This window comes from Crinia signifera, chromosome 2, assembly GCF_055691185.1.
Source record: "Crinia signifera chromosome 2, ASM5569118v1, whole genome shotgun sequence".
NCBI lineage: Eukaryota > Metazoa > Chordata > Amphibia > Anura > Myobatrachidae > Crinia > Crinia signifera.
The window spans coordinates 198,571,706-198,585,862 of record NC_139218.1 but is presented as its reverse complement, the minus strand read 5'-3'; the positions used below and the strand labels follow the sequence as shown (position 1 = coordinate 198,585,862).

Below are 14,157 nucleotides of genomic sequence, written 5' to 3'. Positions count from 1 at the left end.
CAACCTCCCTGTGCTATGCACCTAACAACTTGTAAACATTTGCCAGTTATTGTATCTGTGTACAGGATTGCAAATGACCCCTGCCTGTTACTCACTTTGAGAGGAAATCCTCACTGAGGGCCAGATGTACTAAGCTTGAAAAGTGATAAAATGGAGAGTGATAAACCACCAGCCAGTCAGCTCGCAACTGCCATGTCACAGACTAGGTTTGAAAAATGAAAGGTAAGAGATGATTGGTTGGTGGTTTATCGTTCTCCATTTTATCACTTTCCAAGGCTTAGTACATCTCGCCCTGAGACAGCCGCTACAAGAACATCACAGCACATGTGCATTGTGATTTAAATACATGCTCAATGGCAAAAAAAAAACTGCTCTACACTGTACAACATCAACATTGTGTCCAGGAGCACTGTCATTGGTATTACTACCATATCAAATTTGATCCAATAGATCCAGCAGGTGCCTCGATCAACGCATGCACTGTGCCATGTGTGACTGAACATACCCCATGCTTCTATGCCAGATTGGGCTGCATGATACAGAAAGCCAGATCTCTGCTTATGACACCCTGGACTGGCAGTCCAGGAGTGAGGAAACACCTTCCAATGGGACTACCTGTATTGTCCATTGCCTGTGACACATGCTGTAGGACCTCCAATAGGAAGCCACTGGCAGTCACACTGAAGTCAGTGCAGTCACAGACTGCAGCTGGCTCGATAAGGGAGTTGGTGTATTTTACCAAGGTGGGGTATCCTGCACTCCACAGTAAAAGCTACCACTGTGGAGGATACAATATTCCTTTCAAGGAAAATCATATATACAAAGACATTGTATATACAGTATGCACTCACATTCAGTATAGCATAAAGAACACAGGGCCTTATTCTGGTTCTCTCTTAGAGGCAAATTCCTTCTCAGATGGACCAAACCATGTGCACTGCAGGGGGGCAGATATAGCACGTGCAGAGAGAATTAAGGTGGCCATACACCTACAGATTTATCATCAGATCTGGCTGGTTGGAACAAAAACATGGTTATGGATGAGAGCAAATGACAGTTGACCATTTGCTTGTAAATGCTAGAAAACTGACAAACTGTTATTCAGAAATGACCAGATTTGTGTTCTAACCAGATCTGAAGATAAATTGTATCTGCACGTGTTATATCTGCCCCCCCCCCCCCCCTGCAGTGCAAATAGACACATACACAAGACAAGATATGAGTAAATTATTATTATTATTTAATGATCTGGACTAGTGTAAGAGTTTTGTAAAAAAAAATATATATATATATATATATATATATATATATATATATCATTTATTTAAGCCCTATGACAACTTCCATCATGCTTTGCCTTATAAGCTCCTATTTTCATGCTAATTCAGTTGTAATGGTAAAACTGATTTGGCATGCTGAGAGGTTTTGACAGCCTTAATTTGTTTTCGAAATTTCCAAGGGAATCCGATCAACCAATTTCAAGATACAGAAATGTAAATGCTGAAGAATGCTGCTGTAAATGGTTTCTGATAGGAACTTTAGGCCTGATTCAGAGGTGGGCTCAAGTAAACATCAGAGTCAAATTCCCGATGATTTACTAATGCACATGAATCCAAAATCCCAGCAGATGGGGATCAGTACTGTGTGGAGATCCTGGGAACTGATAGGGGTGGAATGAGCAGAGGCATGCCGGTATCAGGGACTGTTTTAGAACATACATTTCCTATTGACGGTAGCCAAATACCATTGGATATTCTGAGCAACCATAGGGTTACTCAGAAGTCTGCTGGTTTGGCCAATGTCCCCACAATGAACAGAACTTTAAGCAAAAGTGTTTGTCATTGAAGCCTAAGAGGTTTATATACTAATATGGGAGTTCTATTGAAGATGGTATGTTGCCCATAGCAACCAATTATAATTTGGGGCAGTACGGATGGTGTAATGGGTAGCATTACTGCCTCACAGCACTGAGGTCATGGGGTCGATTCCCACCAAGGATCTAACTGTGCGGAGTTTGTACATTCTCCCCGCACTTGCGTGGGTATCCTCCGGGTACTCCGGTTTCCTCCCACAATCCAAAAATATACTGGTAGGCTAATTGGCTCCCAACAAAATTAACCCTAGAAAGTGTGTGTACATGTGGTAGGGAATATAGATTGTAAGCTCCACTGGGGCAGGGACTGATGTGAAAGTTCAACTATACTCTGTAAAGCGCTCCAGAATATGTGTGTGCTATATAAGAAACTGTTAATAAATAAATAATAAATAAACTTGTTTATTTAGCACCTTCTAGAAGATAATGGAATGCTCATAGCAACATCCCATCTTCAATAGAACTCCAATCTTAGTAAGAGAGCATCACACAATTATATAATATTTCAGCATTTAAAGGACATTGTGAGTTAAAGTCCCCATACACGCTGTGATAGCAGCGAGTAATTTGATGCGTTATCGGCTGGATCACATCGCAATGCATGCGATTCGCATGCAATGCTATCCGCGGGCAGTGCAAAAAGTATGTGCAGTACTTAAGGCCCCACACACACTGCGAAAGCAGCGTGCAATGCGATGCGTTATTGGCTGGATTACATCGCAGTGCATACGTTTTGCATGCGATTTGCGTGCAATGTGATCTGTGGGCAGTACAAAAAGTATATACTGTGTGATGCGATGCCCCCAGGAGCGCATATCGCACTGCATTGCCTATACTTTTTGTACTCTGCGATGCCCGCAGGAGCGCGCATCGGATTGCACACTGCTGTCGCAGCGTGTATGGGGGCCTTTATTTGTTTGATCTCATCACCCTATCTTAACACAGTGTTAAACAGTTTAAAATATATATATATATATATATATATATACATACATACATACATAGATCAAAGGGATAATGACAGTTGTTCCTGGGAGATGTACTGTATCCTGGCCTCCAAGATCAGTGGAGACTAGGGCCGCCACTAGTAAAGTTGGGGCCCTGGACGGACCCCCCCCCCGCACGCGCGTGCCGGCACCCCTCCCCTCGCGCTTCGGCACCCCGCCTCCCCCACCCCAATTACTTACCAGCGGTGGTGTCGGCAGCACAGCAGCATCTTCTCCTGGGACTCGGGGCTCGGAGCACTCATTGCGCAGTGCAGCCTGCAGAGTGCCAAGCCCCTCTGTATCCTAGGCTCGGCGCTCTGCAGGCTGCACTGTGTATTGTGCAAGCCTGGCCGCCGGCGCCGGTGGGGGAATTTGTGCAGGTGCGCGGGGGAGGGGGGTGCCATGCCACTGTGGGCAGCTGCCCGGGCCCCTCCAGAGGCTGGGGGCCCGGGACAGTTGTACCCCTGGCACCCCCATGTCAGCGACTCTGGTGCAGACCAGGGAGATATGAAAATAATTCCACTCCCTGGCCAGTCATGTAACCTATATAGGAACTGGTTGTCAATGTATTGCAATACCAGCTGATTATATTGTTTCATGAAATTTGGTTTCCTTGCTTCTGCCAAGCAAGCTCCTTTTCACTGCTGGCTCAGTCTTTTCATGTTGCTGCAGAGGCGTAGCTCTTGGAGGCAAAGGAGTCATCTGCCACTGGGCTCCTGCTCCCAAGGAGGCACCTATCCTCCCCTGCGAGTTTGAATCATTTAATTGAAAGCCATCATATCCACCTTCTGTGGTGGATTCCCCCTCCTAGAAGGACCATAGATGTCACACTCTTTATTCTAAATATAATTTTTACAAGTGTTATACAGTACCCTGTACTAGACATACATCCATATGCATACATCTATTTATACACTGTAAGGTGGTGTGTGGGGGAAAGGGGGGGGGGGGGGTTGCAAGTGATATTTTTAATAATAAACATATTAGCCTACACGGTTTTATTAGGGTTATACAGAATATACTTTTAGCAGTGTCTTTTCAGCAACAATCTTAACTTCTTTGGGGTTCATTTACATTTGGATGTAAGCGGCTTCTACCTGATTGTAGGAGGGGGGCTGCTGTCGGCCATGATGCCGGCACCCACCCTTCTACACTAGCACCGCTCATCTGCTGGATGCACCCAGATCCTAGTGCGGTCCTGGTGCCTGAACAATGTGGATGAAAGGCGCTGGGACCGGCGTTTTTGCAGTATTGGTCTCGGTACTGGCTTCCGCTGTAGCCCATAGAAGCCAAAGAGGCAGCCCAGAGGGAGATAACACCTCCCAATTGGACTGCCTTAGGTTACTGGCAGGTTGGACTTCCAATAGGAAGTCACTGCCAGTCACTATAAAGCCAGTGCTGTCTTACAGACTGCATTAGGATTTTACCTAGAGGTTGCTTTCACAATCTCCCTGAAATTTAATATATATTTTTTTAAAGTAGACTAGTATGATTTTGGTTTGAAGAGCTGAAGAGGAAGGGTAAATGATACCTGCAGAGGCCAATATTGCCAGACACGGTGACCTGTCGGGGTGCAGCCATCAGCAAGTGCATACACACTTGCCGATGCCAGTGGGCGATGACCAACGGCAAAGGGGTGATGCTGCATTCTGCATTGCCCTCGGGCATCGGATGTCATGTCATTTTATTGCCCAGGTGTACGGAGCTTAAGAGTGTCTTGAGTCTTACTTAAGTTAAACTGACCACTGACCAGTATATTGTGCCTCTTAAAATCAGTAGAGAGAAAACAAAAAACATCCTATTACAGTAAGTTTCTTATTATTTAACAATTCTCCAATTAGTTGTAGTCTAAGGAAGGTATTCAATGTTTTTTTTATCGATGATTCGCTGCACAATCTCCGGGTTCCGGAGGGCTGGAGCATTCGCTGCAAAGCCTCCTTGTCACCCTATTCAACGCCGCAGGGTTTCGCTGCGCATGACGGTGATTTTTAACCCACAGGGAGCTGGGGGACAGCGGCAGGCTGGGAGATGGAAGCCTCCCTGCCTATGCTGGAATGTGTTGGGGGGCTCACAGGGACACAGGCAGCACAAGCTGCCCCCCCCTCGCCACACTTTATAAAATCAACTCCATACCGACTTGGAGAGTGGGGGTATGAAGAGCTTGTGGGGATCGCTGCACTCGCCACAATTCGGGCTGGCGTGGATAGTGGGGGTGTGCTAAATCCCATTGGATCACATAGATGTGTATACTGGGGGTGTTGTGCTAAATCACATCGCATGCAAAATCGCATACGATCGCATGCGATTTTGCGTGTGATGCGATGCGATCCACGGCCAGGGTGCAGTGAATAAATTAACTAGTGAGATCGCATCTCATCTCATCACATCACATCGCACGGCACGAAAATATGGCATGCGATGCAATGCGATTTCACTACGCAGAATAGGCCACTAAGAAAATAGCTTAGCGGGCGCCCTGCAAATACACAAGTACCTAATATCTTGCTATATTAACTAAAGTTCTGGTTTATAGAATTGGAGATGTTGCCTAAAGAAACCAGTCAGATTTTAGCTATTATTTTCTAGAAGATACTAGATACATGATAAGTAGAATGTGGTTGGTTGCTATGGGCAACACCAGCACTTCTTTAAAGCAGTACTTTATTAAATGGTATGGGTTGCTAGGTCAACAGTCTAGGTCGACAGTCAATAGCTCGACTACTATTAGTCGACACACATGACCATGTCTGTTGACGAAGGTCATCATGGACACCGTATAAGTGTACCGCTGCATTCACCACTATTATATTCCCACTCCATGTCCACTGGGATGGTAAAATGCGAACAAGTCCTTTTAAAAACAAAAAGTGAAAAACTCATGCCAACCTTTTCTATGTCAACCTATTGCTTGTGTTGACCTTTTGACCATGTTGACCAAATGTATGTTGAGCTTTTTTATGTGTCAACCAACAGTACTGCCTGTAGACCTAGACACTGTCTCTTATGACCGCATCACTAAGTAAATATACCCCTATCTGCTGGGATAGCTGCACAGACAAATTAAGTTTCTGTAATAGCGCAGATGATGGTAGAAAGAGAGACCGTAGCAAAATGAACGAAAAAAGGAAAAAAAAACATTGAAGGGAAGAATGAAAAAATAGGCTTGAAGAATAAAGTAAAATACAACATGTATGAGGAGAAGCAGGGGGTGTTACTGTATGTTTTATTTCAGTTATATTTTGGGCCTACAGAGCAGTCAAAGGTTTCCTTATTTTATCAAGAATCTACTGCACCAGAGTTTATCATGAAACAAAAGTGACACACGTTAAGGCAATGCTTCAGGGAGCATACCCTTTAGAAAAGGTGCAAAAAGACACCCTTCCTTCACAGAGCATTATGCTCCCACAGAGCCCAGGGCTGCCACTAGAAATGTTGGTGTATTGTGCGTGCCTGGGCACCGGGTGGGGGAGGCTGGGAGCGGGGGACTGTGGGCAGCTGCCTGGGCCCCTCCAGAGGCCGAGGCCCAGGACAGCTGTACCCAGGGCACCCCCCTGTCGGTGGCCCTGACAGAGGCTATGCACTCTATGTGGTGCTCACTCCCCCACACTTAGATATGGCACTGCATAAAATAAGCAAAGTGGTAATCAGTTGCTCAGCTCTAAAATCTGTAAAGATGGTTAGATGGTTTATTTTTTTCTTCATTCCTTACTCATTCATTTTTGTTATTAATAGCAATCATACTGTGATAAAGATTATTTTCTATGTTTGTATATGCACATTTACACAGACCACGAAGAAGAAGATCTAGAAAAAATGAATGCACATTGTCTTCTGGGTCATAGGTCTAGCTCCAGAGCAGGCTACCAACGTACACACAAGTTTTGAGATTTGCTAATTTGTAAAAAGAAGCAAAGTTTCATAATATTTAATTTGTAAACAACTAGTAAACATTTTGCATCTGAGATTTAAAGGCTGCTAAATATGAGCACATTGGACTAGCTGTGCTATCATTATTTGTCATCGGTTTTCCTTGTACGCTTCTCAATGCCCCGGCGAATTCACACCAGAGGAAAAAAGAGAATTTTATAATAGCGTGTGCTAATTTACTCTATTTTTCCATTTGACAATGAGAAACAAAGAGTCCTCGTCTGATAAACAGCATGAATCCCAATACTCTTCTCTTGTTTGTTTACTCTGTAGAAATCTCACATCTCGACCTTTGAGAAGATGTGGGCGTTCATGAGCAGCAAGCCATCGTCGCTCGTTAAGAGTTACGAGGAAGGCATCCAGCGAGTTCTCTCATCTGACTATGCTCTGTTAATGGAATCAACAGCTATTGAATATATAACTCAGAGGAACTGCAATCTTACACAGATTGGTGGAATCATAGACTCAAAAGGATACGGAATTGGAACACCCATGGGTAAGATCAAGTGGTTTGTGGCAACACTTGCTTACACAATTTTTGGCATGATTATGTTTCTAGTGTCATGTATCATAGATGCAGATCATTTAAGGTGAGTACAATATGTATCCAGCAGGAAATGTAATTTCACATTATCTTATATCTCTATATCAGGAAGCCCTTTCCCAGGAGTTGATAAGGACATAGGTCTAGTCTCTGCAGTGCTTCTTATCGGTGTACAATGCGGGAACATATCTAATATGAATGATAAACAATGATAAAAAATGAATTACTATATGATTTATATCCCATTTTTCCACATTATCTGCAACAGGCGCTTACTTTTCTAATAATGTAAAGTAAATATTTAATTATCTAATAGTTCCTTGAATATAGATATTATAGATACTTATATATTGTTTTTGTCGTTATCAGTTTGCTTAGTGCAGCTTGTTTAAAAGAATGTAATAGCGACTGTGAGGAGAGGAACGGGCAACCTGTACATTGCTAGGGAGAGAAAAAACCATTAAGCTATAATTGAATGGTTCGAGTAATAATGTAAAGCCAGACATCTCAGACCTCTGTGTTACGATAAATGTGTGCTAAACTTTATAAATTACTTCCTGGCTGTCACTGCTGATGTCCAAACACACTGAGCGATTTTCACCCGTCCTAACGATTTTTGCAGGGGTGGACGGATTTCCATAGTAGATGAACGGTGGCGGTGGCTGGTGATGATGCGGGAGCATGCATGAAAGCTCATTGGCTGCTTTCAGCTCAAAATCGCCATGTGTAGAGGCCTTTACCTTTTCTCTGGATAATGTGATTTTACATTGGGTTAACATGGTAGCTCTTACTCGTATTATGGAATGCCAATATGAGTATATTGCATGTACAGAATTGTGTACTTTACTGTATGTCCACAAACCATAAGTGAAACAAACTAAAATAATAAGATATGTATACAGTACATAGATACATTGTACCTTCAGTGCAAAATAGATGACAGTAGTATTGTCTTCCCCTAGGATCTCCATACAGGGACAGAATCAGCATTGCCATACTGCAGTTACAGGAGGCCGATGAAATCCACAAGATGAAGGAGAGGTGGTGGAGAACTGGAGGTTGCCCAGAAGAAAAAAATAAAGAGGCCAGTGCACTCGGCATCCAGAACATGGGTGGCATCTTTATTGTTTTGGCAGCTGGTCTCATTCTGTCTGTAGTAGTTGCAGTGGCAGAGTTTATATACAAACTGAGGAAGACGGCAGAAAGAGAGCAGGTGAGCTGGTTGCCACAGTGGCATGACGAGATACAGGAATTGGATAGATTGTGTATAGGACTTCCAATGGCTGTACAATCCAAGGGCCAAAATGTAATAGGGTGTGAGAACCATAAAGTGAAAGATTTTGGGAGATATTTCTCATTTTTTTAAAATCAGCAACCATTTACACTGAAAAACAGGTTAATTTTGCCATGAAATTGACACACTCTATTACATTTGTTTTCTGTTATGAATCTCTAGCCTTAAATGTAAAGAACACATCCATTTTATGTCAAACAATGCTACGCATCTGGCATCCTTTAGAAGCTCCACTACCGGGAACAATTCCCATACTTTAGTACTTGTTCATAAATTTAGGGACTTATTCACAATCTAAACATGCACACTGTAGCTGCATGTAATAATGTCAGTGCCAGTATCCAAAGGACACGTGCATTATACATTTGCTGCATTAGTGGTTTGAATGAAAATCATATTTTTTTAAAAAGTGTATGGCGGGATGGTGCTGCTTTGTTGCAACGTCTTTGGTGGGCCAACTAAGGCAATTTTGGAGCAATTAGAGGATAGGTGTATGTAGACACAGCTGCAGAATTCAACTACTGAATTTGTTTGTCCTCTCTATAGACTTCCCTAACAACAAGGGAAAAAATGCATAAGAATATTTTGCAGCCTATCTGATACACAAGAAAACATGAAGATAATCTGCTGCAGCATAGAACATTGCAAATAGCTACAAATACACAAATACATCAATAATTGAGGGCACAATTCAGAAATGATTGGAAGTGCACAGCTGCTGTGTCTTTGTATACAGAGGCTGTGCAATAATATGCTAATGCCACAGGAAGCCTCTTAAGTTAATATATATCTCCTGCTCTGTGATCCGAAGCTGCATCGGATCCCTCTTTGCGAACAACAATCATCAGAGTGACCCTCAGATTGCTCATGATGGCTGGTAAACATACTTTAGAGGGCAGTAAATGTACAGAAGCTGGCAAAAAAATAGCCAATATGCATTCTTTTTTTTAATGCTTCCCATCTCTACCCCAATGCCCGCAACCCATACTTGCCTACTTCTCTGTACCGCAGAAGATGCTTAGAGATGAGATGCTGCTTGGAGCTTTAAGAGTCAGGACCAGACAATTACTTCAGTAGGCCCCATCTTCATAGTAGCAAAATGCCAGTTTGTGGGCCAGTGATGAAGTGGCTACATGATTGAAATTGTGTAATTTAGCCCCACCCCATCAAAATGAGGCCAGAAATCCCTGTGTTTTTTCCACTTCCTGCCCACTTCAGTAGGAAGCAGAGCGGATGCAGGAGAGCTAGACACTATACTGAGGATGCGAGGGACTACCCTTTAATCTAGAGTTTCCCATAGCTTTCAGTAGGGTAGGCATGTATGCCACAAGTGGATTGGAGCATGTTTATTATGCTGCAGCATAGGGGGACTTGCAAGCAATGCTGCTCCTTCATAAATTTCTGAGATAGGGATGGTGATCAACTATTGGTTGATGGTCTATGGCCTTCAGTGGTCTATGGCCAATGGCAAGTGTTTTTTTTCTATCATCAGTATTGTCACACAGGTTTCCCAGTTTTCTGCTTCAATATCATGAGGATAATCCTGCAGCATGAAATTATTAATTAATTGTATTCATTTTAATTTAAATACAACATTTTTTCCACACATTAAAATTAAGTTTATTAAGCTCTCTGTATTTGAAGATGTCATTTATATTTTCAAACAAAAACCTTGTTTTGCCATTAAAACCACTGCCTTTCCATACATCTGGGATTTCTATGAATCACTCTTCATTAAATTTACTTTTCTATATTTTCGGTGACATTCTACCTACTGTAAGTATTGGGCTATGTGTTATATTAAGGCCATGCAAATACTGATATTCTACAGGATGTTATCTTTTTTTACATGGTTCAGCTAAGAGAAAACTTTACTATTAGCCAGAATTTAAACTGTTGATTGATTGATTGATTGATTTATGAAATAATATTGATATAATTCACTTTACAGATACTCTGTGTCCTAGAGGTAGAATTATCATGTATTTTTTTTTCCTTAATCTGAAAAAAGCAGTTACCATAGTGAAGTAATTACAGTATGACTATGCAAGATTAAACATCTACTTATATGTCACTTATTCTTTATGCATTCCTTCTTCAGCGTTCTTTCTGCAGCACAATGGCCGATGAGATTCGATTGTCCCTTACCTGTCAACGCCGTGTCAAACACAAGCCCCAGCCACCTGTTATGGTCAAGAGTGATGCAGTAATTAACATGCACACTTTTAATGACAGAAGACTGCCAGGAAAAGATAATATGACCTGCAATACTGGACTAAACCCGGTGTTCCCCTAGAACAAATGGAATGTATGCACAATTCTCCAGATATCAGTCCTCAAATAACTGTTCTATGCCCTTCACCAATTTTGACAAGCAATGTCAAGGGCATCAGAACATCCTTTCAGTCTACAGCCAGAAGTATCTTGTTTACAAACAAATCTTACAAAGACAATTGATCGCCAAGTTAATATCACCATCTGTGGTCATTGAGTAGCCACAAAGACTTTGTGGTATTTTTGAGCATGGCAATAAAAATGAAAATGACTCCCTCTTTCCTTCTTTGTCCATGCTGAAAGCATTGGCTCTGGAGTGGGAGGATCTGATATGTCCTGCACACAGCACACTTGGTACATACATGTGGTCTGCCAAACTGCTCAATAGGAACTCATACCTCAATGCTGTGCCTATGAGGAGTTTGCAAGAGGCGCAGACTTTAAGATATGTCTGAATCAGACAGCTAATGGGTCCTTTAATGCGGCTGAATCATGAAGATTACTGCTTCAGAACTAATGCCGATGTAGAAGATACTCCTAAGCCGAGGAAAGGGAACTGAATGACATCATCCTCTGTTCTCCTTTCCTTTGCACAATTCAACAAGACTCTAAGCACGAACCTTCAACTTGCAAGGAAAATCATGTCACACACTGATGCCATTATGTAAACACTTATGTTAATCATATGTCTTTATTATAGTTCAGTGAGTCCTTAAATGCTACTACAATTCTCAAAATACCACACAGGACCATGTTGCCAAACCAGGAAACAATTTCAGTAACCAAAGATAGGAGTTTGCCTGTTTTACACTGATAACACTCATAGGCCCTTATTCTGATCGGTGCGGAAATATCCGCGTGCGTTCGGGCCGCCGATGTTTTGTGTCTGCGCATGTGCAGAGGCGTCTCTGCGCATGTGCGAGCGGGGCGTACGGCCAAATCCCGCATGATATGTGAACACTCCGAATAGGGGGTGGAGAGGGGCGTGAAGGGCTATTTGGGCTCATTACCATATGCATACGCCCCGCGTTTCATGGGAGTTCCCATGAAAACGCTGGGCGTACGTATGGTAATGCAGTCGTGACGCACGTGTAGGGGGCGGACATATGACATCGCCGGATGTCAGCTGGCCGCCTAGATCCCTGCTTTTGCACGGAGAAATGTCCGTGTGGTCTGAGGTTGCGGGTGCTGGTGGAGCACTCGGTCCTGCATTCGATGGTCTGCGACCATCGAATGATGGGGGAGGTTCCGTGAGATGGAGGAGGCGTATTCCGTGTAAAATACACGTGCGGTCCGTTCGGACAGCTTCTTACCTCATACGGACGGAGTTGGCGATCCGTATGGAAGGCGGGGTTTCGCACGCACGGTCCTGGCCGCATAACCGGCTCTGGCCGCACCGATCAGAATAAGGGCCATAGTGTGATTAACTAGGGTAATATTTAACTCTTAATAATAACACCCACAAAAAAAAAAAAACAGGTCTAAATTTTGGTTTTATCCATACACTGAAGATAAAGTAGTTTCGTAAGTCAGCTATGGTATTCTGTGAATAGTGACACTTTGAAATTTGTGTACTAAAAAATTGTGGTGACCCAGCTGTCATAAGTGTGTGTCCACAATGCCATTTTCCTTTCCCACAGTGATCCCAAATTTATTTTAAGAGCAGTCAAATGTCATTATATTGCACCACCATTTTCAAATGTGCCCATAATGTAATGAAATATAAATATAAAAAGCTTGTGTTTACGCCCTCCATAAAAAAATAAAGAAGGTGCTGGACAAGTCAAATTCATACACCACAGAGATCCCTTTAACTTAATGACATACATATACAGAAAGCAATTGGTGGGCTTAGTCAATATGTATTCATATTGATACAGATTTGCAAAAAAACTGGGCATACATTGCTCAAAGGAGCTGGTGTAAGAACAAATTTGTATATTCTATATGTTGAGTTGTATGCATCTCATAGTCCTTGGGAAAAATATAAGCGCCTGTGACTGGCAGTCATTGGCCAAATCCTAACCAATCTGATGTTTTAAAATGGATTCAAAAGTGGATAAAACCAGGTTGGTTTACCTTTTAGACATTGGAAAGATTTGCTAATAACAGGATCATGAAGACTATTACATTTCATCCCTGTTTTACTACTACTGCTACTGGACCTTACCTTTTCTATGTGCAAAAGTTTTATTTACCATATCCAGAGAAAGACAAAAAATGTATAGCAGAGCTGGGAAATGGGATACCACAATTTAATATATCAATACATCCAAGTATTATAAAATGGTCATACAGGTACACTTAAGCATTAAAAAACAGTATACTGTACAGTAAATTCTGCAATAAAAAAACACAAAACAATAAAATGAAATAAAAGAAAAAAAATGAAAGAACAAAATGCAGTATTATGGGAAATTAATACTTTTATATGTTGCACATTTCTCTTATAGGTATTTGTTCGCCATCACACTCCGATTGGCAGCTGACCTTTCTTTTTGTATATCTGTCAGGTGTAGTCCAGTCCAGTGAGGGTTGTTACTTTGGTTAGTATCTTTAGTTTTAGGGTATTGTCCACTATTGCACATATTTGTAATCGAAATAAGTTGTTTGTTAGTTCTATAGAAAATGTCAGTTTCCTATGGTTTATATGCAAGATAAACTCGACAATTATAACAGGTACATTCTCTCTGAGGAAGCCTCTGAGATCATGAGAAGGCAGGGAAACGCGTTAGAGCTTCATCCTGGTTACACCTGAGAGTGGAATTGACCTATACATTTTCAAGCAATCCAGCTAAAGAACCCTTTTGGATTAATGGACTCTGGAGATAGCTGCTACTTTGCCTAAAAGCATCAGCAGCTGGGAAACATGGAGAGCTGAATGCACCCAAAAGTATACAATAAACCAAAACAGGTACCTGTTATGATTGTGGCCCAAATCAAGTTTATTTTGCATACTAACCATAGGAAACTGTCATTCTCTATATAACTAACAAACACCTTATTTGGATTACAAATACGTGCAATAGCGGACAATACCCTTAAAACTAAAGATACTAACCATAATAACAACCTTCATTGGACTGACTAATATACCTGACAGATATACAAACAGAAAAGTCAACTTCCAATTGGAGTGTTGTGGGGAACTAAATACCTATGAAAAATGCAAAAAGTATAAATGTATTTATTTCCTATTGCACTGTATTTTATTCTTTCATTTTTTTTTTCATATTTTTTTTTTTTCATTTCATTGTTT

General features: G+C 41.8%; 1 protein-coding gene across 2 annotated transcripts in view; it reads left to right on the top strand.

Annotated features, from left to right (window-relative positions):
* The window catches only part of GRIK3 (glutamate ionotropic receptor kainate type subunit 3), a 524,589-nt gene extending 511,427 nt beyond the window's left edge, over positions 1-13,162 (top strand). The window contains exons 14-17 of one of the 2 annotated variants that reach the window (XR_014470426.1): positions 7,060-7,282; positions 8,293-8,543; positions 10,726-11,724; positions 12,317-13,162. Coding sequence is in view for 1 of the 2 variants with exons in the window: in XM_083173547.1 (XP_083029673.1) it covers positions 7,060-7,282; positions 8,293-8,543; positions 10,726-10,920 (669 nt within the window). In the remaining variant the exon portion in view is untranslated. Of the gene's footprint in view, positions 1-7,059; positions 7,283-8,292; positions 8,544-10,725 lie in introns of both variants that reach the window. The other variant, XM_083173547.1, reaches the window with a different exon arrangement.
* The last annotated feature ends 995 nt before the right edge of the window (positions 13,163-14,157 follow it).